The sequence below is a fragment of the Ranitomeya variabilis genome, chromosome 4 (assembly GCF_051348905.1).
Source record: "Ranitomeya variabilis isolate aRanVar5 chromosome 4, aRanVar5.hap1, whole genome shotgun sequence".
Taxonomy (NCBI): Eukaryota; Metazoa; Chordata; class Amphibia; order Anura; family Dendrobatidae; genus Ranitomeya; species Ranitomeya variabilis.
This window is the reverse complement of record NC_135235.1, coordinates 196,503,010-196,530,406: the sequence shown is the minus strand read 5'-3', so window position 1 is coordinate 196,530,406 and position 27,397 is coordinate 196,503,010. Positions and strand designations below refer to the sequence as shown.

Here is a 27,397-nt window from a genome sequence, read left to right as displayed (position 1 = left end):
CTCCACGCCCCTCTTCTACTCCTGCGCTCTCCTCAGCGCTGTAATGGTGGTGGATTTTTGGCGGTAAATGGCGCAGCACACAGTCTCTCAATAAAGTACAGTAAATCACAGTTCCTAGGCACACATGACCTGACTCTTCAGGCTTAAGTAGATCCTGTTCGTGACGCCAAGTTGCGGCGCCCCCACTGCCGCAGGGCCGAGGGGTACCCGGTACCGGGCCTCTGAGTCTCTGCTCTGGGGTTGTCACGGTGGCTAGGCCCGGTCCGTGACCCTGCCGAGGGGCGCACAGTGATAGGTATGTGAATAGATGATGTTAGTGGTGCAGTGCAGTAAATAACGAGGACACCAGGTTTGCAGTCTTTTTACCTCTTTACTGAAGATCTCTGAGTCCTCAGTCCGGAATCCGGATAACCAGGCTGCGCAAGTCCGGCCGGTCCAATGGCACCTCCAGAGTTCTCTTAGCAGGCGGAAATCTGTGCCTTCCTTCTAGCGCTATGTGTTGCGGTCCTTCCCTGCTGTGCTTACGGAAAGTCCCCACAACTGTTGTGTCTGTTTCTTAAGTTCCCTCACAACTCGATTAGATGATGTTCTGCTAATCCTCCGTCCCTCCCTGATGTTCTGGTTGGGACGGCACCCGTTTGACGGGTAGGCTCGGAGCTCTTCCGGGACCCTAGAGTCGCCCCTCTCCACAAGTTGCCCCCCAAGACTGCATAGGTGATTTAAGTGAGACAGCCCGCCTTAGACTGACTGTCCTGCCGCTGTTTAGAGTATCGCTTGAAGCTGGATGTTGTAATACTCCCTCGGTGTTCCGGCCACCGGTAGTGCGCCTCAGTAGGGTGTTGCTTCGGTCTTACAGCACGACCCCTACTGGTATTCTCCTTTCGCCTTGATCTCGTTTCTCACTCAGCACAATCTATCTCGCTTCTGGTCCTTCCTTGGGCACCGCCGCTGTCCTGAGCAGGCACGGTCCCGTTACGTTCGAGTTGCCAAGCCTCTGTCAGGATCCCACCCCTGACAGAGACCCTACTGTATCTTCCCCCACAACACCCTCTGCCACAAGGTGTTGCCTGGTTCCAACCCAGTCAGCTTTCTGATCTAACTTCCTGCCTGACCCCCAGTTTACCCACTATGGTGGGGAGTGGCCTAGTGAATAGAACCCTTAGCTCCCCCCGGAGGCTCGGCTGTGAAATGTATTGGTGTCTGTGATACCTGATCAGATGAACTCCTTCAGTGCCATCAGACGCACCATAGCTCCCCATAGTGGCGGAGCCACAGTACTGCAACGACCAGGACTCTGGGGCGCTGCATTTGTTTTGAAGAAAAACAGGTTAGTAGAGGGGGAAGGGAGTGGCCTAATCACTTCCCGCTCTCTAAGCAACGTGTGTGGACTCACAATGGCGGCCGTGGACAGCGTGCTTGAGAGCTTGCGGGCAGCAGCGGCGTTGCAGCCTCAGGGCTGGCTAGAGGAGCAGGTGGCGGCTATTATCGGTGGGAGCTCGGTTTCGGTGCCGGCGGCTGCAGCATCGCCAGTGAGGCGCTCGAGGCGGACTAGGCCGCCGGAAAGCTTATCTCCGGATTCAGCTCCCAGGACCCCGTAGGCGCAGGAGCCCCTCCAGGGACCCTCCAGGCCGGGCGCCGGTAAGTCGTGCTGCCAGCAGGCCCTGGCCTGGGAGGAATCCTATAGCCCGGCGGGGTCCGTCGGCGGCTGCTAGGCCTGCACCCCGTAGTGCCCGTGGGGCAGAGCCAGCGCACGCCAGGCATCCATTAAGCATTTCTACTTCAGGTGGCTGCAGCGGTGATGTTCTTGCCGCGTGGCCTGCCTCTGCAGCATCATCCGGCAGGCAAAGCAGCGCGGCGCGGTCAGGGGCGGGCGGTCCCGGACAAGCGGGAGCGGGGCCTGCTCTTTTTGCTGCTGCAGGGTGCACACCAGTGCATATCAGTTTAATATGGTTTTCAGGAAGGCGCTTAGAGTTTTGGGGTTGGATGAGGATCGTTTCGCACCTCACTCTTTTCAAATTGGTGCGGCGACGGAGGCGGCTGTTGGTGGTTTGGGGGTTGAAGCCATCAAGCGTATTGGGAGATGGAGATATGATAGATATCGCAGTTATGTGAGGACATAAGAGGTGGTTGGTTGTGCCTTGGAATTGTTAGTTTTGTTTATAAAAAAAAAACTGACAGGGGCTTGTTTTTGAGTGACTTGTGCTTGTATTTTGCAGGTCCTTTGCCGCTCTTGGTGTGGATTTTCGGCCATTCCTATGTGCACTGGGGAGAGCTGCGAGTGGATGTACGGTCAGAGGGTAGACAGCTGGGATTTAATCGGAAGATGGCCGTGGTCAGATGGATTGGTTTTAGGGGAATGGCATGGAGCAGGGTGTTGCGGGAAATACATAATGCTGTCAGTTTGGATAAGGCCCCTGATATTTTGGTGCTGCATGTTGGGGGTAACGATCTTGGGGTGCGGCCCTTTAGGGAATTGATCAGGGATATAAAGCAGGATTTGTTACGTTTATGGCTTTTGTATCCCGGGTTATCTGTGGCCTGGTCGGATATTGTGCCGCGGAAACGTTGGAGGAATATGCGGTCGTTGGCAAAACTTGACAAGGCCAGGATAAAAGTTAACAGGGCTGAGTCGGCTTTTGTGGTCAGGAACGGTGTGGTTGCTGTTAGGCATTTTGAGCTGGAGAGGGGTGATGGTGTTTTTTGGTTGGCCGATGGAGTACACTTAAATGCGGTCGGCATGGATTTTTGGGCTCTGGGTTTACAAGAGGGTGTGGAGAAGGCCATAGCTTTTTGTTGTGGTGGGGTCTCGGGCCTTTGAGGTATTCAAAGACCCTCGTGGTGGCTGGGCGGAGTCATTGGAGTTGGTGGAAATTGGGTTGGGGGATCCATTGGATTATGGCTCCTCTGTCTTTGGAATTCAACTCGTTTGTTGGATCTTGTGAATTGTGGAAGGGAGTTCCGGCAGGTGGTCGGTTCCCCTTGAATTTTAGCGTGAACAGTGAACCCGCTGGGTTTTTGGTGCTCCCGAGCCAGTGTGGTAGCGGCTGGGAGTAGTTTTGGTTTGATGTGCGTTCATGCTATGCAGTGTTAATCACCAGATTCCTGGGAGCTCCAAGGACTCCTCCTAGTGGTTAAAAAATTATTAATGTTTTATTGTGTAATGTATTTTGTTTTATGTTAAATAAAATGGCTGCTGTGGCCTATAATTTCCAAAGAAATTGACTTATGTTTTTATTTGGAGTGACAACATTCTTTATGGGGGTTTTAGAAGGTGAGGGGAGGTGGTCCTTCCTTACCCCGGGTACTCGACATTACCAGGGTCATGACTGGAGTAACATTTCTGAAGAGGCAGATGGAGACGTAAACCACTGATCAGATACGCCAAGTCCATTCAGTGTTGTGCGCCTCTTAAAGAAGTCAGCGCCTCCTATTCATGCACGCTCTTCACTAATCAAAACACTAAAGCAACACGACCAAAGAGGCTCCAAAAATATTTAAGTTAATCCAATATATATTTTATTAAGGGAAACAGGTACAGATGAAACACAGGAAAAGGAGGGGGTACAACAGCTAGCACATGCCAGAAATGGACGCTCTACAGGACATGCGATAGTATGACAGGCAGGAAAAATAACGATATTAAATATGTATATTGCACTGATACCACACAGCCTGACTTAATATTGGCCCAATACAGGAGGAAATAAATAGGTAAAATAAAAGACCTAACATGTTAGGATGACACATTACCCGTATATGCGGCCAAGAGATGTCCAGGAGCGTCCCCCCGACGCGCGTTTCGGCGCTGTAGCCTTTCTCAAGGCTTGAGAAAGGCTACAGCGCCGAAACGCGCGTCGGGGGGACGCTCCTGGACATCTCTTGGCCGCATATACGGGTAATGTGTCATCCTAACATGTTAGGTCTTTTATTTTACCTATTTATTTCCTCCTGTATTGGGCCAATATTAAGTCAGGCTGTGTGGTATCAGTGCAATATACATATTTAATATCGTTATTTTTCCTGCCTGTCATACTATCGCATGTCCTGTAGAGCGTCCATTACTGGCATGTGCTAGCTGTTGTACCCCCTCCTTTTCCTGTGTTTCATCTGTACCTGTTTCCCTTAATAAAATATATATTGGATTAACTTAAATATTTTTGGAGCCTCTTTGGTCGTGTTGCTTTAGTGTTTTGGTATTGATTTTGCGACTGGTTTCAGTCTTAGGTCCGTAACTATATTCACCACAGTACCGTCATGATTGTATTTATAGAGTAAAAACATATTGTGATGTTTTTCTTCATGAAGTGTGTTGACACGCTCTTCACTAATGTTGGAGCCTGAAAAAGGGCTCACACAATGAGTAAAATAATTTTCCTAGTCATTTATATGCATAGATTATTCATGCACCTATAGTGGCATAATTCTTGATGAATTTGCCCGCCAGGCTTTTACAACCCCAGCAGTGTCTTAGTTTTCCAACTTCTGATAGATCTAGCCGGGAGTGAAGTAAAAAGCTAAAAGTCACAACATTTTTGTGCTACTTCAATTTGCGTCAAAGTTTTAGCGCTAGAAAACTATCAAACAACATGATGAATCGGCCCTATATCTCCAGCAGTACCATCGGCTCTATATCTCCAGCAGCACCAGTGAATGAATGGCGCAATGCATGGAGTAGTGAGGCTTGTGCAGGACTATCCCTCCATTCATATGAGACACTCTACAGCCCCATGATTTCTCATGTTTTGGACTGTGGAGGTCCCAGTGGGGGAAACCCAGTGGTCAGCAAGTATTTACTCTTCCGGTGGAAAAGTGATAACTTGCAATCTTTGTAGCACACCTATAAAGGGTTATTCTTATCTCTCCTACAGGAGCACGCTGCTCCCCTGTCTTCAAACTTATTGCTCAGCAGGGAGAAGTGCGCTCCTGAATGACTGTTTAGAGAATCATCATGGTTCTGCCATTGGCCCAAACTGTGCCCCCGTGCGGCTATATGAGGAACCTTTGTCTCTACAGCATCAGACGATCACAGAAGTACTGAATCTGGAAGGATCTACTGATCTGGCCAACATCGGAGCAGCGCTTGTAAGCTCTACAGCAAAGAGCTTGTAACTGCTGCGCTTCTTACCTTGGAGAATGACCATTGAAATGAAATACAGAAGACATAGAAACCATCTCTCCGGGTAATGCTCTAATGTAGGTTTTTCTTTATATATAGACATGTGTAAAATTCTATCTAATATAATCTCATTCTGCCTCTATGAATGTACATGTGCAGAAAAAAGAAGAAAACGCTTTTCTTTATTAATCTCGTTACCTTTTTGATTGGTGACATATGAAAATAGAATAATTACATCTCTGAGAGTAATGTGTCATCTATGTAACAGGACAAGATGAATACATAAGACTAATGCAGAAGACGAGCAGTCCAATGGGAGCAGATATTGTGCCTGTATAGAAACAAATGTGGGGCCCGAGCACTTGTAACCAAATTTATACAATATATTCTTATGTATAAAATCACAGAGGTCAAAATAACATTAAATAATTTATAAAGTTCTGGTTCTAACAATCCAAATGATACAATAACTGCAAATATCCAGCATGTGAAATAAGTATTGAACACGGCACCAATATTCTACATAAATCTATTTGTTAAGATGCTATTGGCATGAAATTCTCGCCAGATGTCGGTTACAACCCGTCCAATCCATACAGGCAAAGAAATCATCCATAGATGTCCATAAATGATGTGTAATAATGAGAAATGACACAGGGGAAAGTATTGAACTAATTTACTGAAATCTATGTAATACTTTGTACATAGGACTTTGTTGGTGATGAAGCTTCGTGTCACCTCCTGTATGGAGAAACTAGCCGAGCCCCTGAGGGGCCAGACCAGCAGAAACCCCCCAAGTGACCCCATATTGGAAACTTCGCTGCTTAAGGATTTCATCTAGGAGTGTAGCGAGTATTGTGAACCCACAGCTGCCTCACAGGATTGTGTAATATTGGAACGTGGAAATATGACATTTTAGTGTTTTTTTTTTATTAGCAGGAAATGTCAGTTACACGAGGGTTAATAGGTGAAGCTGGACCCCACAATTTATTGCACAATTTCTCCCTAATGTGGTGTTGCCCCACATGTGGTCGGAAACTACTGTTAGGCCACACGTCAGGGCTGAGAAGGAAGGAGCGCTATTTGGCTTTTGGAGCACAGATTTTGCTAGAATAGTTTGCGAGCGACATTTGCGGAGCCCCTAAAGTGCCATTACAGCAGGAAACCCCCAAAGTGACCTCATTATAGAAAATACCCCTCTCAATGAATTTATCTACGGCTGCAGTAACTATTTTCTAACATCCAAGCCAGGCTTTTATTTTTGGAGAATTGCAGATATGTCAATTTAATGACCATAAATTGTGCCCCCAATAGAATGTAGAGCCCCCACATATTAAAGTGCCCCAATACATTGTGCCCCCATACAGTGTAGAGCCCCCATATTTTGTAGCTCCCACATCCATTGTGCCCCCATACAGTATAGAGCCCCCATATATTTAAGTGCCCCAATACATTGTGCCACCATACAATGTAGAGCCCCATATATTGTAGCACCCCCATACATTGTACCCCCATACAGTAAAGAGCCCCCATATATTGTAGCACCCCCATACATTGTGCCCCCATACAATGTAGAGCCCCCATATATTGTAGCTCCCACATCCATTGTGCCCCCATACAGTATAGAGCCCCCATATATTTAAGTGCCCCAATACATTGTGCCACCATACAATGTAGAGCCCCATATATTGTAGCACCCCCATACATTGTGCCCCCATACAGTGTAGAGCCCCATATATTGTAGCACCCCCATACATTGTACCCCCATACAGTAAAGAGCCCCCATATATTGTAGCACCCCCATACATTGTGCCCCCATACAGTGTAGAGCTCCCATATATTAAAGTGCTCCAATACATTGTGCCACCATACAGTGTGGAGCCCCATATATTGTTGCACTCCCATCCATTGTAGAGCCCCCATACATTGCAGCACCGCCATACATTGTGCCCCCATACAGTATAGAGGCCCCATATATTGTAGCACCGCCATACATTGTGCCCCTTGCAGTATAGAGCCCCATATATTGTAACACCCACATACATTGTGCCCCATAGAGTGTAGAGCCCCATATGTTGTAGCCCCCCATACATTGTGGCACCATACAGTATAGAACCCCCATGTATTGTAGCACCCATATACATTGTGCGCCATACAGTGTAGAGCCCCATATATTGTAGCACCCCCATACATTGTGCCACCATACAGTGTAGAGCCCCATATATTGTAGCACCACCATACATTGTGCCACCATACAGTGTAGAGCCCCATATATTGTAGCACCCCCATACATTGTGCCACGATACAGTGTAGAGCCCCATATATTGTAGCACCACCATACATTGTGCCTCCATACAGTATATAAACTTCAAAAAACTGACCGTCACATCCAAACATAGACTAAGTGTGAGCAGGTGCTGAACCTAGAGTCACCAACTCATATACTCTCAAACAGAAAGGCAGCACAGTGTAGCGCCGTAGCATGCAAACATGAACATTGAATTGCATTACTGCATTAGAAATATGAAAAATATGAAAAAAGAAATATGAAAAATTTATAAAGTTTAGCGCATAAATTGGCCAATTGATGTGCACCTGGAAGCCACGATAAGGCATTTCTCGTTTCCAGGGCCTAAATGCCTTTCCTCACTTAGAATAAAGTTTTCATCTGAATGGGAACATAAATCCTCTGTTAGACTAACATCTATATCTCTGTGGAGGGGTAGTGGCCCTGCTGAGATTAAAAACACCTGTGGCTAAAAGGCGGAGTGCTCAGTCAGAAGGCTAACGAATACAAAGTTCAAAAAACTGACCGTTACATCCAAACATAGACTAAGGGTACGTTCACACAGGACTTTTTTGCTGCTTTTTTTTTATGCTAATTTTCAGCTGCTTTTTACAGTACCAGTAAAGCCTATGAGATTTCAGAAATCTCATGCACACACGTTGTTTTTTTGTTTGCTCAGTATTTTCTGCTTTGCTGCTTTTTTTGGACATAGGGCATGTCACTTCTTTCAGCGTTTTTGCTGCGTTTTTGCAGCGTTTTTTCACCCATTGACTTGAATGGGTGATGAAAAAAACGCTGCAAAAACGCTGAAAAAAACGCATGTAGCATTATTTGCTGCGTTTTTTGTGCAGAAAATCATGGCCAGCAGGAAGGGATCTCACAGCCAAGAGCTTAGGGGTGTGGTTAGTGAGGTGTGAAGAGCCATTGTGAGCCATTGTGAGGTGTGAAGAGCCATTGTGAGGTGTCCTGATTGTGATCTATTGTGAGGGAGTTCCTGGTAGTAAGGTGTGAAGAGCAATTGTGAGGTGTGAAGAGCCATTGTGAGGTGTCCTAGCAGCTGAAAATTGGCATAAAAAAAGCAGCAAAAATCTGCAGCAAAAATCTGCAGCAAAAATCTGCAGCAAAAAAGTCCTGTGTGAACGTACCCAAAAAACGCACCAAATACGCACCAAAAAAACGCACCTAAATTAGCATAAAAAAAGCAGCAAAAAAAAGCAGCAAAAAAGTCCTGTGTGAACGTACCCTAAGTGTGAACAGGTGCTGAACCTAGAGTCACCATCTCATATACTCTTAAACAGAACGGTAGCACACTGTAGCGTCATAGCATGCAAACATGAACATTGAATAGCATTACTGCATTAGAAATATGAAAAATATGAAAAATGAAATATGAAAAATTGAGAAAGTTTATTGCATAAATTGACCAATTCATGTGTACCTGGAAGCCACAATAAGGCATTTCTCACTTCCAGGGCCTAAATGCCTTCTGACTGAGCACTCCGCCTTTTAGCCACAGGTGTTTTTAATCTCAGCAGGGCCACTACCCCTCCACAGAGATATAGATATTAGCCTAACAGAGGATTTATGCTCCCATTCAGATGAAGACTTTATGCTAAGTGTGGAAAGCCATTTAGGCCCTGGAAACAAGAAATGCCTTATCGTGGCTTCCAGGTACACATGAATTGGCCAGTTTATGCAATAAAGTTTCTTAATTTTTCATATTTCATTTTTCATACTTTTCATATTTCTAATGCAGTAATGCAATTCAATGTTTATGTTTGCATGCAATGGCGCTACAGTGTGCTGCCTTTCGGTTTGAGTCCATACAGTATAGAGCCCCATGTATTGTAGCACCAACATACATTGTACCACCATACAGTGTAGCGCCCCCATATATTGTAGCACCACCATGCATTGTGCCACCATACAGTGTACAGCCCCCATATATTGTAGCACCCCCATACATTGTGCCTCCATACAGTATAGAGCCCCCAAATATTGTAGCATCCCCATACATTATGCCACCATACAGTGTAGAGCCCCCATATATTGTAGCCCCCCGTACATTGTGCCACCATTCAATATAGAGGCCCCATATGTTGTAGCACCACCATGCATTGTGCCACCATACAGTGTAGAGGCCCATATATTGTAGCCCCCCACACATTGTGCCCAGCTTGTACTTCTGTGGACATCAAATAAATTAAAAGCTCCCTCCCACTACAATAACGCCAAAAATGTGGGTGCTTATTGTGGTTTAGGCACTGGGGGGATCAGAAGGAGGGTGAATTTAGGAGCGTATATTTCACTGGATCTTATTTGAGGGGGTGGGAGGCATGTCACTTTTCCAGAGTCTTTGGGGTACATAACATTTTTTGATCGCTTTCAGTTTAAGACGGGATCATATTCTTGTTTTCTACGTTGAGCACTTACGATGGTATTTCTGCATAAATCCCCGAAAATGCGATTCAGGCAATACCTGAAGGAACCGCTCACTATAATGAGGCACATGGAGACGATATGGACTTTGGTTGGCTTCTGTTTCGATGGTATTCATCTTTTCAGGCGTGCACAGATCTGTTGGCAGCCACACTTGTGCGCTAAAAAGACATATAAAATAATGTGACACCAGTGGAATAGAGACCAGGCAGAGGCCGATGTGATTGCATCTGCCTCCTTATAGTGAGTCTTTCCAGTGGGGGTTTTGTCTGAATCATGAATTTTCTGATTTACACTGAAACCCCTGAGCTCAAAGGAGAGCGCAGGATAAATGTGAGCTGAGCCTTATTCCACTTTCTGGGAAATAGACAGCAGTACAAAAACTGCTTTTATTTATTTTTTTTTTTTTTTGCATGGTTCACCATGCTGTACAAGTGACAACACGGCTTTATTCTTTGAGTCAATGCGATTACAGCGATAACAGATTTACATAGTTTTTTATATTTTGCTTCTATCACACACTAAAAATGCTTTTTATAAAAAATATAGTTTTTTTGTCGTCATATTGTGAGAGCTATAATTTTTTTTATTTTTGGTGAATAGAGGTGTATGAGGGCTTATTTGTGCGTGATGAATTGCAGATTTTTTTGGTGCCATTTTGAGGCACACAACATATTTTGGGCACTTTTTATTCAGATTTCTCAGACAAAGAATGAACAAAAAACAGAAATGTAGCTATTGTTTTTATATATTTTTTGCACTGCTCACCGTGTGGTAAAAGTGATAAAATGGAATTATTTTTCAGGTCAATACAATCACAGTGATACCAGAATTCTATTTTTTTTTTTGCTGCTTGGCTGCTTTTACACACTAAAAACAATATTTTACAAATATGAATTTGTCTCTGCATCGCCATATTCTGAGAGATATAACTTTGTTTTTATATTACTGCCGAATGTTAGTAGACAAACTATTTGGCGTCTTCATTAATACAGTTTTTTTTACAAATGACTTTTTGATTGCTTTCTATGACATTTTTTACATGCTTTTTATTATTCTTTTTTTACAGTGTTCTCTGTACAGAATAAATAAAGTGACCGTTTTATAGTTAAGGTCGTTCTGGACGTGGTGATACCAATTAAGTATACGTTTTTTGTTTAGTTTTCTTTTGACACAAAGCTGTGATTTTAGAAGCAAATCAGGTTTTCTGATTTGTGTGCACTTTTTTGTGTGTTTATTTAAATTTTACGCATTTTATTTATTTATTTATTTTTACTTTTTCACCTAGTCCCACTGTGGGACACGTATATTTTTTACATTGATCGCTGGTCTCATGCATTGTAAGGCCGGAGACACACTAGCCTTTTTAAAAACAGTCTGATTTTGTTCCTGATAAGTCGGACGAGTGTCATGCGAGTGTCATACATTTTTCATGGAGTAAAATCCCATTTTTAACACCTAGCATCCAACTTACGTGTGAATGTGATCCAATTGCAATGCAATTTTAACATGAGCATTTGCATAGAAGAATTCTCTGTCATTTACACATAGTAATGCAAGGAAATATTCTTCAAGATATATATGTTTTTATATATACAGAGTGAGCGGTTAGATGGATATACAGATATATACAAAAAGATAGATAGTTTGAGACAAAAGGATATATATAAATATGTAATATACTCAGTGCTTTGTGTGTGTAGCTTACTGTGCATATTTTTTTTACTAAATAAATTTCTGTTGGAAAAAATGTCATGGGATCCCTGGACATTTTATTAGCTTGATGTTTATAGCCTGGGAAGGGGTAATAGCAAAGGAGCTTCCCAGACTATTAATATCAGCTCACAGCCTTTCCTGGTTATTGAAATGTTGGATCCCCCCAAAAAAGACGTCCCCCTATAATTAATAACCAGCAAAGGCAAGGCAGAAAGCTGCTGGCTGATATTAATAGCCTAGGAAAGGGCCATGGATATTTGTCCCCTTCCAGACCAAAAACATCAGCTTCAGATCTCAGCCACCCCCTGAAAAATTGTATCCATAAAATGCACAAATTCAAGCTCTTAGTCCCACTTACCCTGGTGCAGTGGCAAGTGGGGTGATAGTATTGGGATTGATGTCACCTTCGTATTGTCAAGTGACATTAAGCCCAGGGTTTAGTAATGCGAGGCGTCTATAAGGCACCCCTATTCCTAACCCCATAGTGAGATTATAAAAACACCCTGAAAAAAGTCCTTTAGTTGAAATATTGACACAGACTCCTTTAATGGACCTATATTTACCAAATACATGTATACATTACTCACAACAGCACCCAATCAACTGAAGCCAATTTCTCTTGTAACAGAACTAAATTAATAAACAACTCTATTCCTCACCTGTCTACCCAAGAGATAACAATCCATCAAGATGTCAGGCTGCATTGTTGCATGATGCTACTATACAGCTTGTCATCTAGCAGAGCTTGCTCAGCTCCTTGCCTCACGATAAACTCTTTTCACCTCACTGACATCACTGCAAGTGTGAGAAATTTCTCACGCTCACGGCACTGTCAGAAAAGCCCTGGGAGTTCACAGACAATGAACTTGGCTTAACTCACTGATGTCAGCAGGAGCACTGTGGGAAAAGATCTAACGGCCCTCATGCCTTTACTGGTTATTAATTGTAGGGGAACCCTGCGTTATTTTTGGGGGCAGGATCTCCCTCTTTATTTTACCAGTAAAGGCTAAGTATACTGCTGTAAGCTAATTAATAGCCTGGAAAGCTCCATGGGTATTACCCCCTTTCCCATGCTATAAACATCTGCCTCCAGCTGTCTGCTTTCCCTGTGCTGGTTAATAAAATTTTGGATGGATCAAACAAGATTTTTTTCAGAGAATAATTTAGTAAGGAAAAATATTCATGTACAGTAAGCTGCACAAGCACTGTATTAACTATATATGTGACTGACATCGTTATATCTATCATCTTTGCCATCTTTTCAAAGGATATGGGTGTGTAAAAATGGGATGGTACTCCCATGGTGCAATTTTGTTTTTTCACACCCATTGATTTCAATAGGTGAATGCGATTCGATTTCCGATTACAATCGCAGCATGCTACGATTTACTTCCAGTCGGATCGTGATCCAATCAGAGCTGGAAAAAAAAACACAGATGAACACACAATGATAAAATAACATTGATTTTTAATCGGATTGCATTTGTCTGATTTAATCGCAAGCCGGATCAAGCCCTAATACTCGTGTACTGCAGAGCATGAGAGCAGTCAGCATATCATTGACTCAGCCCGTTAGATTCTGCTTTAGTCAGCCCCGGTCAGTTCCAAAACTGTCTTCATTGCCGTTCTAAAATGACAATTTGGAATAGGGCCCCTTATTGTCTGCTGTTTCAATGCATATGTGATGCTGCTGCAATGCAGGTAGGCTTCACTAGATGGCAGTATAAAGGAAGCAGGTCTGAACCTAAACAAAGCTAACCTGCAGTGCAACTGTGAGGCTACCACAGGTGGCAGCAGAATAGTCAAAACAAATCGGGTCAAATCCTAGACTGTAGCGCAGTACCAAAGGAATAAGCAAACTCGCGGTTAGAGACAAGCCAGGGGGTAAGTAATGGTCAGGAGCGGATAGGCCAAAAGACAAAGTACAGAAACAGGTCAGGATACATGTCAAGTCAAACCAGGGAGTCTGCACACTAAAGGGAAACACTGAGTCAAGACGGGAACAGGGGAAAACCGAGACACGGGTTAAGAAAGCAAACGCAGCAGGACAAATCGGAGCAATCAGAGCCAACTACAGCAGCACTAGGCAGAAACTATAACTGACATGATCTGCAGGACACAGCAGGGCTAAATAGCAAACCTGAGACCAGACTGAGAAAAGTGAACCCCTGACATGATCAGACCAGGAAAAGGGGAGACAGGACTCAAAACCAAGCCTGGATCATGACAGCATATTGGTGGTCATTATGGGGTTACAGTGGGGTGAAACAATGGTGGGAAAAAAACAAAAAGTCAACAAATTCATGACTCCATTTTGGGTTTTGTTTTTTGTGGCATTTGTGATGAGTAATGATAACCTGACAATATTGGTAAGGTTTTTTAGTGAAAAAAATAAAAAAAAACGTACAAGTTTATAAAAATTAAGTGGTTTGTGGTGCTATTTTTTGTGATCTATAACCATTGAAGCCATGTGACAGCTTATTTTTTGTGCATTCCTGTAGTTTCACTCCATTTTGATCACTTTTTTTGAGATGTTGGGGAGGCAGAAAAATGGCAATTCTAACATTTAATGAATGGGTCTAAGAGACTTTTTTAATTTCAGTTCTTTTGGGGACATGATAATAAAAATAAATAAATAATAAAATAATTGTTCTTTAGGATTTTTCTTGCGCTTTTTATTAAACTTTCATTATTTTCAGTGCTCCCTCAGGGCCTGAACCTGTGATCATTTGGGATGGGGTGCAATGGGCACCTGAATGATTGCGCCATGGAAGCTATATTTCCCTACAGCTGTGTGAGAGTGCCAGCGGCATTTAGGTGGTCACATCAGCAACAGTCTAAGCTAGCTCTGGTCGCTGCTGTTCGCACAGGTGGTGACTGTATAACACAGACGACACCTGCAGAGTGCAGAGGAGGATCATCTCCTGAGCCCGCTCCCAACATATGCTACCAGTACATCCAATAGTGGGAAAGGATTAATGGCGTTTGGTCATTCAATCTATTCAGGGCTGAAGGTGACTATACAAAGATGTTCATGTACTGAAAACCCATCTCTCTATAAATATGAAATATTCATTCACAAATTACATGCAAAGCTCTTACAGTATCAACTTTGGCTCCATTTGCAAGGCAGGATCACAAAGCCACTTTCCAATAGGAACATTTGCAACTTTTGGAATATTTAAATGAAACATTATTATTATTATTATTTATTGTTATAGCGCCATTTATTCCATGGCGCTTTACATGTGAGGAGGGGTATACATAATAAAACAAGTACAATAATCTTAAACAATACAAGTCATAACTGGAACAGGAGGAGAGAGGACCCTGCCCGCGAAGGCTCACAATCTACAAGGGATGGGTGAGAGTACAGTAGGTGAGGATAGAGCTGGTCATGCAGCGGTTTGGTCGATCGGTGGTTACTGCAGGTTGTAGGCTTGTCGGAAGAGGTGGGTCTTCAGGCTCTTTTTGAAGGTTTCGATGGTAAGCGAGAGTCTGATGTGTTGTGGTAGAGGGTTCCAGAGTAGAGGTGATACGCGAGAGAAATCTTGTATACGATTGTGGGAAGAGGAGATAAGAGGGGAGTAGAGAAGGAGATCTTGTGAGGATCGGAGGTTGCGTGTAGGTAAGTACCGGGAGACGAGATCACAGCTGTATGGAGGAGACAGGTTGTGGATGGCTTTGTACGTCATGGTTAGGGTTTTGTAGTGGAGTCTCTGGGCAATGGGGAGCCAGTGAAGGGATGGACAGAGGGGAGAGGCCGGGGAATAGCGGGGGGACAGGTGGATTAGTCAGGCAGCAGAGTTTAGAATAGATTGGAGGGGTGCGAGAGTGTTAGAGGGGAGGCCACAGAGCAGGAGGTTGCAGTAGTCAAGGCGAGAGATGATGAGGGCATGGACAAGGGTTTTTGCAGATTCTTGGTTGAGGAATGTACGGATTCGTGAAATATTTTTGAGTTGAAGTCGGCAGGAAGTGGAAAGGGCTTGGATACGTGGTTTGAAGGAGAGATCAGCGTCAAGGATTACCCCGAGGCAGCAAGCTTGTGGGACTGGGGAGAGTGGGCAGCCATGTACTGTAATGGATAGGTTCGTTGGGGGGGTCGCATGAGATGGGGGAAAGATGATGAATTCTGTTTTGTCCATGTTAAGTTTCAGAAATCTAGCGGAGAAGAAGGATGAAATAGTGGACAGACATTGAGGGATTCTGGTTAGTAGGGAGGTGATATCTGGTCCAGAGATGTAGATCTGTGTGTCATCAGCATAGAGGTGATACTGAAAGCCATGAGATTCTATGAGCTGTCCTAGGCCAAAGGTGTAAATGAAGAAGAGCAGGGGCCCAAGGACTGAACCTTGTGGGACTCCGACAGATAGGGGGCAAGGTGAGGAGGTGGTGTGTGAGTGGGAGACGCTGAAGATCCGGTTTGTTAGGTATGTTGAGATCCAGGATAGGGCCAAGTCTGTGATGCCAAGGGATGAGAGGGTCTGTAATAATAGGGGATGGTCCACTGTGTCAAAGGCAGCCGACAGGTCGAGGAGGAGGAGGACAGAGTAGTGTCGCTTGCTGTTGGCGGTTAAGAGGTCGTTGGTGACCTTAGTTAGGGCAGTTTCAGTGGAATGGTGTGACCGGAAGCCAGATTGTAAGCCGTCAAAGAGGGAGCAAGAAGAGAGATGGGAGGACAGTTCAAGGAAGACGTATTGTTCCAGTAGCTTGAAGGCATAAGGAAGAAGTGATATAGGGCGATAGCTAGATACAGAGGATGGGTCAAGAGAGGGCTTTTTGAGGATAGGTGTGATGGAGGTGGATCGTCCCCAGGGGCAGGGCAATGGGGTACTCGGCACCGGGTCCCTCGGTCTCGGTTCTGGAGATGTCACGGTGGCCCGACCCGGTCCGTGGCCCTGCTGAGGGGCGCCCAATTAAAGGTTTAAGTTTGTACGGTGTTCGTGACGCCACCTGTGGTATTCGGTCAGGGTGACCGACGCTGCTGGGGGTCTGCTGGGGTGATGGAATGGCAGCCAGATGGTATACCTTCTCACAGGTGAAGTATGTCCCCAGGGCTTCCCAAAGTGTGTGGATGATGATAGTGGTCGTTGTAAGGCGCGATGAATAATGAGGACACAAAGGTTGCAGTCTCTTTACCTTTTACTGAAGACTTCAGAGTCCACAGTCCAGAGTACCGCTCACAGGGCTGGCTGAGTTCGGCCGGTCCGAAGGCACATCCAGAGTTCCCTTAGCCAGGAGGACATCAGTAGCCTTCCTACTAGCGCCTGTGTGTTGTAGTACCTCCCTGCTGAGCACCACGGGAAAGTCCTCACAACCTTTGTGAATATTTCTGATGTTCTCTCTCTCTGTCCCCCAGATGATATGGATAGGACAACCCGTATGACGGGGTAGGCCTGGATTTAATTTATAGGGACCCTAGAGACGCCCCTCTCCCACAATTGCCTCCGTGTCTTCTTAGGTATTTAGGTTAGGCAGCCAACTTGGAATTGACTGTCCTGCCGTTGTTTGGAGTAATGCGTAGAGTCAGTACTCCCTCGGTGTTCCGGCCACTGGCTACGCGCCTCGGAAGGAGGCTGCCGACCTCGGGGCAGGACTCCTCCCGGTGTTATCTCCTTGTGCTGTGACTTCGGTTCTCACTCTCCACAATATACTTTGCTTCGTGTGCTTTCTTAGGATGCTGCCGCAATGAAGTGCAGGCGCAGCTCCGTGACATTCTATCTCTTGCTAGACCTCTGTCAGGATCCCACCCCTGACAGGACCTCTCTGGGTTAAACCCAGGCTGCTTCTCCCTCGATGTTGTCTGGTCGAAGCCCAGTCTGCTTCTTTCTGCCTCACTTCCTATCCAACCCACCAGTTTTACCTATGTGTGAGGAGTGCCCTAGTAGATAGAAGCTTTGCTCCCCCTAGTGGACTGGAGTGTAAAGTGTAGTGTGTGACTGTGATACCTGGCAAGGTGGACTCTTTTAGTACCGTCAGACGTAACATCACTCCCCCTTGTAGAAGAGCGACATTACTGCAACGACCAGGACTCTGGGGCGCTGCACTGGCATGTTTAAAGCTTGAGGGGAAAACACCAGTTGTTAGTGATAGGTTGAAGAGATGGGTTAGGGTTGGGATGAAGACTGTGGTGAGGTTTGGGATGAAGTGGGATGGGAGCCGGTCAAGTGCACAGGTGGTGAGATGCGATCTTGAGAGTAGAGTGGAGAGTTGATCTTCTGTAATGGTGGAGAAGTTGGTTTTGGAGGTGGAGGGCTGGGAAGTCGGGAGGAAGGGCTCTGGCGCCAAACAATGATAATAAATGCAGGTTTACTCTGCACTAAAATAAGGAGAACTACTGCTCAGGTGATGTGTTTTTGTTTAATGAGTGGGTTCAGACTAAGGATACGATGCTCTTTACCAAGGTGTGAGGAATTACTAGGCACCTTGTTTTCCTCAGGCAAAATGGGCTAAAAAAAGAGACTTAACTGACTCTTAAAAGAAAAAAATTGTTAAGTCTTGCACAGGGAGCCACACTGCTGAAATTGCTAAGTTATTGGGGTGCCATCACAGAACTAGCAAAAGTTTTGTTGCCAATAGTCAACAGGGTCACAAAATACGTGTGGAGAAGAAAAGACTCACATTAACTGACAAAGATTTGAGAAGAATCATGTGTGAAACGTCCTGGGCCCCATTATCCTCCAGTGCTGTCATGTTCCAGATCTGCAACCTCCCCAGAGCCCAGAAGTGCAAAGTGTTCACTGATCAGAGACATGGCCAAGGTAAGGAAGGCTGAGCCCGACCAACACTGAGCAAGACACAGAAAGGGAAGCGTCAAGACTGGGTCAAGAAATAACTGAAGACAGATTGTACAAAGGTTCTATGGACTGATGAGATGAGTGACTCTTGATGGACAAGATGGTTGGACCGTGACTGGATCAGTAAGGGCACAGACCTCCTCTACGACTCAGAAGCCAGCAAGGTAGAGGTGGGACAATGTAGAAAACAGTTAAAATGAGCGCAAAGAACACAAGGACAAGGTAGTAATTTCTTAAGCCCACAATGTGTTTCGACGGTAAACCATCTTCATCAGGTGGCAAGGTAGAGGTGGGTACTCCACTGGACTGGTTTTATTAAAGAAGAGCTTGTTGGACATTTTCGGGTAGAATATGGACTCAAAATAAACTCCCAAACCTATTGCCAGTTTTCAGAAAACATTTTCTACAAGCAGTGGTACAGGAAAGTCTGCATCTTTCAAGAAAACCATGATACTTCTGCAGGACAATGCACCATCACACCATCGAAGTCTCCACTGCTTGGTGCCACTAAAGGCCTTAAAGAATAATGACACGGCCCCTTCTTCACCTGATCTAAATAAACCCTACTGAGAACTTGTGTGCCCTTCTTAAATAGAAGATGTACAGGAAGGATAACCACTCCCCTGCCTTATAAGTGTCTGGGCGGCTGTGGTTGGTGCTACCCATGAAGTTGATCGTCAACAGATTAAGAAACTGACAGGCTCCATGGATGGATCTTATGACTCTTATTGAATAGAAGGGCGGCTATATTACAACATTGTTCACTGATATTATTTTTGAAACCTCAGAAATATATTTTGTACATATTGAGTTGTTCCGTTATGATTCTTATTTTAACAGATGAAAATAAACAATTCAGATGGAAAATATATATATTTTATTTACTTATAGAAAGTTATTTCCAGCTCACCCAGTTGCTCTATGCTCATCCACCTATGGTGGATACAAAAGAAAAATTTACATGGTCGACATGACCCAGTCGACACATTTCGGCTGCACTAGGCAGTCTTACTCATGACTCCTACCATTGGTAGGAGTCGAAACTCGTCCTGTAATTTTTTACTACCTCAATAAAGCAGATATTTATATATAACATCTATGAGAATCTCCATATGGGAATGCTGGCTACATACTGGGATTTTCCTTGCTGTCTATGGCTTTACCACGGATGTCTGAGGGCCTTTTCCGTGTGCCCAGTCGGCCGAGCTGCAGACCGATCCCCTTGGATTCCTGTCGGATCCACTTTCAATGCTTCTTTTTCATCTTTGACTAGGTGAGTGCAATTTTATACTGTAAGCGTGCAACTTACACCTAGTTTCTACTGCACTTAGATTGTGCGCGGTGTTGTTCCCTTTTTTTTCTTCCTATCCTCAGGGTTGTTTGGATTCAGATTTTACGTTTATTAACCCCTTTACCACCTTGGGTTTTTCCGTTTTTGAGTTCTCATTTATTGCTCTCCTTCTTCCCAGAGACATAACTTTTTAACCTTTCTGTCAATATGGTCATGTGAGGTCTTGTTTTTTGTGGGATGAATTGTACTTTTGAATGACACTATTGGATTTACCATATAAAATAAGAAAATAGGAAAAAATCAGAGTGTGGTTAAATAGCAAAATAAAATGCAATTCCACAACTGTTTTTTACCATATTCATTAAATGCTAAAACTGACCTGCCATTATGATTCTCCATGTCAATATGAGTTCGTAGATATCAACCGTAGAATTAATCACCAAAAATCCAAATTGCCTAATAATTGTTCACACAGTGTATAATGCTATAGAAAAATAATCTATAACTACGGCATATAAAAAGTGGCATCTTATAATGAGACATAAAGAAGAAAAAAATTCTACAATATAGAAGGATTACATAGGAAAGGGAAGAGCCAGTAAATTCATAGTATTATTTTTTATATAATTTTATTTTATTATTCCTGATGTATATGGGAATATATTTAAGAAAAACACTAACAGTCACCATGAAGTTCTCTGCCGTTCCTCTGGACCCTAAACTGTCACCCATGATGCCGACATCACAGTGTATAGGGCAGAGCAGGGCCAGGAGCCGCTGCCTGGCAGGAGCCACCTGAGGGTTCCGTCACCTCTGACCTCTGGTCACCTGCACACGACCAACTGCCGTTTACTTTCAACTGTCGGCTGAAGTGATTGGACCGAGGTCTACAGGCGGGAAGAGATTACTGAGAATGGCGACTACTGGACGAGGAGAAGAGAGCGAGAAGAGGAGCGAGGAGAAGCGGAAGAGAGAAGAGGACAGTGTGACCGGATTAAAGAAGAAAAGGAGACAAGACAACAGTGGATTGGAGGAGCCAACACCTGGATGCAGCGGAGACCCTGGATCATCCGGCCCCTATGCCAGGCTTAGCATCAGCTGCTTCAACATCCACCAGGTCCTGGGTAGAGGCGCCTTTGGCAAAGTAAGGCCTACATATTTTTGTATTTATTTGAAATCTGAGATTTTTCATATATCCCCATGTATTGTTCTCTGTTATCAGCCATGTCTTGCTTTGTTATTGCTCATTGTAGTGTTTTACTGTGAGATGAGGTATAAGACATCACCATAGTTAGGGCTAGTGGGGCTATAACCTGGTATTCTTCTATACTGGAGGGTAGAACTCGGGGGTCACAGCTGTAGAGGGCAGGGGACATTGTTGTTTTTCATGTCACTGTCAATATTGGCTCCTATCAGGCTGCCATATTGTATATTCATTTGTCTCTGTGTTTTTAATGAATCTAGATAGACAAGGATATTTGAATCAAACTAATGCCAAATGAAATCATGACAGTTGGTGCTGATAGTACTCTATGTAGAGGGGAGGGGCTAAATGCAAAACTCCTCCCTCCTCCTCCCCCATCCCTCTTACATAGAATATTATCAGCACCAACTGTCATCTCCTCTCAGTAATGTAACAGTCTGTCTTTATTGAATGTAGATTTTATATGGAAATAGAGAAGTTTGAAAATTGAAAATCAGTCCTGGCAGAGAAAGCAATAAAATGTATTACAAAATTGTTTATTTTCATGTATATTATTGATTTATCAGATAGAAATGACGAATATTCATTAAGACCTCTCCATAGCACATTGATGGAGCAGGCAGTGCATTGTGCTGATAGATAGATCTGCTCCTCTACATGGTCCTGGTCACCAGCAGACTGAGCGATCACTCAGTTTTCACATCTGCCTTGTGCACTATAAAATGCAGACACCTTCTAAGTATTCTCCATTTGTGTTTTTCAGGTGGTTCTGGCATCTGTCCCCGGCAGTAACATCAACGTGGCCGTCAAAATGATCACCAAAAGGGACAATGAGGACACCATCTTGAGAGAGCGGCGGACACTCCTGGCGGCCAGACACTGCCCATTCCTGTGCCACCTCTATGCCGCACACCAGTCTCAGCACAGGGCATATTTCATCATGGAGTACCTGTCCGGTGGCAGCCTGGAGGATTTGATCAGGATGTGCGGCTGCCTGAACATTGGCAATGTGAGGTGAGAAAGGGTAAAATGAACTTAAAAGAGAACTAAGAGAAAGGGAAAAAACCTGAGGTTGGGGTGCAGCTAGGGGAGCACTGGCAGGGCATATATTTAGGGTGCTGGAAGCAGGAGGTGGGGTGCCATGGTATTTGGGGATTGCCAGAGAAGGATTTCATGACATTGATTCTGCACTCTGTTCTCTCCATCAGATTCTACACAGCAGAGATGGTATGTGGCCTCCAGTTCCTCCACGGACACAACATCGTCCACCGGTAAGCAGAACTTTGCTCCTTCTCTCTGCCCCCTTTACATGCTGTAGATATGGCCCCCGCCTTCCCTGGGGTCCTGCCGCCTATTCTACCTTATCTTCTAGTGACCCATTTTCCATCTCTTGTATCACTGGACAGATTTCTTATTTTGTTTTCTTCTTTCATTGCAGTGACATAAAGCCGCATAACATCATGTTGGATGCAGATGGCCACATCCGTATCATCGACCTTGGGGTTGCCCAAGATGGCGTCACCTCCTCCAAAAACATCTCTGGAGTGACGGGCACTTTCCATTACATGGCCCCTGAGGTGCATCGCAGAAAACGATACGGCGCAGCAGTGGACTGGTGGAGCCTGGGGATCGTGGTGTCCAGGATGGCAGCAGGACGATACCCATTTTACAACGGCCCCATCAAGCAAATGGCTTTCAAAGCCATCATCAACGAGAAGCCAAAATTTCCAACTTGGCTTGATGCTGACGTGAAACATCTCATCAAGAAGCTGCTGCGCAAAGACCCTCAGACACGCCTGGGTGTGAGCGGGAACATCCGAGAACATCGATTCTTTACCACCATCGGCTGGGAGGATCTGGAGGAAAGGAGAGTAGAGCCACCATTTACACCATTCAGGCCAGTTCTGGAGAACCACCATCTGCAGTGGCCGGAGCATACAGTCCTTCACCCTGTGGCTGGATTTACGTACGGGTCACCAAGCTGGGCCCGGTAAGTATCTCCTCCTTTGGGGATAACACTCATCGGGTGCTGTTCTCCCACTATGATAATCATCATCATCCATCTTGCCTTTTTTCACTTTATCTGACAGTGACTTTATGTTTCTATTTTTCTTAGGTGGATGAAAAGATCTGGACTGTGAAAGAATCCATGACCATCTGGTGAGTGACCGATGTACACACAGGACACCTATTATGTCAGTACATTGCATCTGATACTATATAGTGGAATGGTTCATTATAAAGACCATTCCCCTAATGTAACAGAAGATCCGGTAGATAGAAGATTTAGGCCATGTTCACACTTTGCGGCATCCCTCTGCGGGTTCTCCCGCAGCGGAATTGATAAATCTGCAGGGCAAAACCGTTATCCCTGCAGATTTATTGCGGTTTGTTCCGCGGTTTCCGCTGTGGGATTACTCCTGTACTATTGATGCTGCATATGCAGCAATATGCAGCATCAATAGTAATGTTAAAAATAATAAAAATTGGTTATACTCACCCTCCGATGTCCGGATCTCCTCGGCGCTGCACACGGCGCTCCGGTTCCAAAGATGCTGTGCCGAGAAGGACCTTCGTGATGTCACGGTCATGTGACCCGGGCGTCATCAAGGTCATGTGACCGCGACGTCACCGCAGGTCCTGTTCGCACAGCAACTCTGACCGGCCGGCCGCGTGCAGCGCTGAGAGGTGAGTATAGCATTATTTTTTATTTTTATTCTTTTTTTTACCCCAAATATGGTTCCCAGGGCCTGGAGGAGAGTCTCCTCTCCTCCACCCCGGGTACCACCCGCACATTAACCGCTTACTTCCCGCAACGTGGGCACAGCCCCATGCGGGAAGTAAGCGGTTCAATGCATTCCTATGGGTGCAGAATCGCAGCGATTCTGCACAAAGAAGTGACATGCTGCGGGTTTTAAACCGCTGCGTTTCGGCGCGTTTTTTCCCGCAGCATGTGCACAGCGGTTTGCGGTTTCCATAGGGTTTACATGTAAATGGAAACGCTATGGAAACTGCTGCGGACCCGCAGCATCAAAATCGCCGCGGTAAAAACCGCAAAGTGTGAACATGGCCTTACTATCTTCCTCGTATGTCTTGCAGGATGATCCTGTGCCAACTGCCCAGAACTTCATGTCTCCCGACCCGTGCCTCATGTCTCTGCTGCTGTACATCACCTCGGCTGCCCTTCAACATCATCTCTCTATACCATCTTCATGCCGGACCACTGCCATTGCTGCCCCAGACCCTTGACCTCCTGGGCTGGCATCTAACATCCCTCCAGCCCGTAGATCTTCTACCCCAGGAGCGGCCTGTGCTAAGTTTCCATCTGGTGAGTTCAGGAACAATAGTCGCACCTTTCAGTCCTGGGGCCACTGAGCAGCAGCATGTAAGGAGCGGCCATTATCCCTGAACTCACCTTAGCACAGGCTAGGTAAGTATCGCACCCATCACACATCACCCACACTACATCATCAGTACAGGCACACACATAGCACAGTACATATCAGCACATAGATGTAGGACATAGATCGGCTTCTGATCCTGGGATTTAAGCTGATCGCCATATTTGGGGTCAGGAAGGAATTTTTCCCCCTAATATGAGGACAATTGGCTCATTCCTCATAGGGGGTTTTCGCCTTCCTCTGGATCTACACGGCCTTAAATAGGTTTAATATAATAGATTAATAAGTAGAATCACACACTAGTAGCATAAGAAAAAAGTTACAATAAAATAAAATTAAAAATATCTCAGTTTAACATAAAAAATAGATCCTACGAATATAAACAATAATTAGACCAAGTAAATAAAATATATTTTTTCACATGACAGGTACATTACACACGTTAGGTACATTACACAGGTTAGGTACATTACGCAGGTTAGGTACATTACACAGGTTAGGTATCAGCCTTTGATCTTGGGATTCATTCTGATCGCCATATTTGGGGTCAGGAAGGAATTTTCCCCCCTGACATGAGGACAATTGGCTTATTCCTCACAGGGGGTTTTCGCCTTCCTCTGGATCAACACGGCTGATAAATACATTTATTGTATAGGTTAATAAGTAAGTGCACAATTTCAGAACATAAGAAAAAAGGTACAAAATTAGCAACATTAAAATAAAGAATAATAATAATTAATAACAAAATATTTATTAGTTAAAAACAATGTTAGTTAAGCCAAATATAGACATAAATTAGTGCAAACATGTTAATTAATATATATATATATATATGCAGTAAGTTAGTTAAAAAAAAATAATATACCTTTTTTTTTTTTACTTTAATCTCATCTGTTCGGTATCAGCCCTTGATCCTGGGATTTATTCTGACCGCCATACTTTATTTGGGGTCAGGAAGGAATTTTCCCCCCTGATATGAGGATAATTGGCCGATTCCTCACAGGGGGTTTTCGCCTTCCTTTGGACCAACACGGCCCATAAATAGGTTTAGTCTGATAGATGAATAATTTACACATATACATAATATATAATATATAATAAGCTCATTTATAAATAAAATCTTCTTTTTACCCCCTATATCTTTGTGTTGTCTTTACTCCATTGCTCGGCCATGTAGTCATTATTATACTGCCCCCTATGTCTGGTGGGCGCATACAGCAGTGTCCCCCACACTCCAGGCCTCACGGCCCCAACACATCATGGTGTCAGGATTTCCTTCGTATTTCTCGGGGGAGAGAACCTGCGGCAGCTTCTGAGGCCTCAATAATAATTCCATCTCCGGTGCAAAATGAAGGAAATCCTGACACCATGATGTGTTGGGGCAGTGAGGACTAGAGTTTGGGGATCACTGTCACACATGAGATAAAGCTGGATGAGCCCCGATATTGTTATATCCTACTAGATGGTAGCCCGATTCTAACGCATCGGGTATTCTAGAATATGTATGTAGTTTATTTATGAAGATTTTAGAATAATACATTGAATACATAGGATTCGGCCGGCCGCGACCAATTAACGAAGCGTGGTTCAAATCCCACGCCAATTCGCAGCCGGACTGCACCTGTCGCTGATTGTTCACGGCCGGCCATGTAGTATATAACAGGCCATGAAGTGTATGGCACAGCCACGTAGTAAATAGCACAGCCACGTATTATATAGCACAGCCACGTAGTATATAGCACAGCCCACGAAGTATATAGCACAGCCCACGGAGTATATAGCACAGCCACGTAGTATATAGCACAGCCCACAGAGTGTATAACAGCCCACATAGCATATAACACAGCCACGTAGTTTATAACAGCCCAAGCACGCAGTATATAACACAGCCCACGTAGCATATAACACAGGCCACGTAGTGTATAGCACAGGCCACGTAGTGTATAACACAGGCCACGTAGTGTATAGCACAGGCCACGTAGTATATTTCACAGCCCACGTATTATTTTGCACAGCCCACATAGTATATCGCACAGCCCACGTAGTATATAGCACAGCCCACGTAGTATATAGCACAGCCCTCGCAGTACATTGCACAGCCCACGTAGTATATTGCACAGGCCATGTAGTATATAGCAGCCCACGTATTATATTGCACAGCCCACGTATTATATTGCACAGCCCACGTAGTATATTGCACAGCCCACGCAGTATATAGCAGTGTGGGCATCATATCCCTGTTAAAATAAAATAAAAAATAGTTATAGACTCACCTTCCGTTGGCCCCGGATCCAGGCGAAGCAGTTACCGACGCTCCTCGCACGCTCTGGTCCCAAGAGTGCATTGCGGTCTCACGAGATGATGACGTAGCGGTCTCACGAGACCGCTACGTCATCATCTTGCGAGACCGCAATGCATGGAGCGGTCACCGGAGCGTCGCAAGGAGCGGGGAAGGCCTGTTCCTGATCCGGGGGCCGATGGACGGTGAGTATATAACGATTTTTTATTTTTTTTATTATTTTTAACATTAGATCTTTTAACTATTGATGCCGCATAGGCAGCATCAATAGTAAAAAGTTGGTCACACAGGGTTAATAGCAGCGGTAACGGAGTGCAGTACACCGCTGCATAACGCGGTCCGTTACTGCTGCCATTAACTCTGTGTGAGCGCTGAGTGGAGGGGATTGTGGAGCGGGCACTGACTGCGGGGAGGAAGGAGCGGCCATTTTGCCGCCGGACTGTGCCCGTCGCTGATTGGTCGTGGCCGTTTTGCCGCGACCAATCAGTGACTTGGATTTCCATGACAGACAGAGGCCGCGACCAATGAATATCCGTGACAATTATATAGGAGATGGGGATAAATCAGCTAATTGCTCTGATTCCTGGGAGTGTCAGGTCTGGAGCAGGAGACGTTGGGGCCTTTCTCCATTTCCGCTAATAAATGAGAACACTGAGCCGCTCCGTCCTCTATTACCTCAGAATTTCCTAACAGGACAGAGAAGAATTGATTTCCTAAACGAGATAATTGTCATATAATAGAGGAGAGGGTTTGATACAGTGCGTCAGTGCAGCTGGGAACTAGTCAGCTCACAGAGCATTGCCTGGACTGGATACACTGGAGGCGGCGCAGTGGGGGATGTGATTCT

The 27,397-nt window shown here is 44.8% G+C and overlaps 1 protein-coding gene across 1 annotated transcript; it reads left to right on the top strand.

The window, feature by feature from the left end:
- Positions 1 to 20,433: 20,433 nt before the first annotated feature.
- Positions 20,434 to 25,586, top strand: LOC143768580 (protein kinase C delta type-like). Its single transcript, XM_077257220.1, has 6 exons — positions 20,434 to 20,790; positions 21,614 to 21,864; positions 22,059 to 22,121; positions 22,289 to 22,840; positions 22,967 to 23,010; positions 23,950 to 25,586. The coding sequence occupies exons 1-5, from the start codon at positions 20,560 to 20,562 to the stop codon at positions 22,989 to 22,991; spliced, it is 1,122 nt and encodes a 373-aa protein (XP_077113335.1). The 5' UTR covers positions 20,434 to 20,559; the 3' UTR covers positions 22,992 to 23,010; positions 23,950 to 25,586.
- The last annotated feature ends 1,811 nt before the right edge of the window (positions 25,587 to 27,397 follow it).

Coding starts and splice junctions, on each gene's coding strand:
- LOC143768580 (XM_077257220.1), top strand. CDS start 20,560: ATGGCGACTACTGGACGAGGAGAAGAGAGCGAGAAGAGGAGCGAGGAG. Junction 20,791..21,613: donor GTAGAGGCGCCTTTGGCAAA/GTAAGGCCTACA, acceptor TGTGTTTTTCAG/GTGGTTCTGGCATCTGTCCC. Junction 22,122..22,288: donor GGACACAACATCGTCCACCG/GTAAGCAGAACT, acceptor CTTTCATTGCAG/TGACATAAAGCCGCATAACA.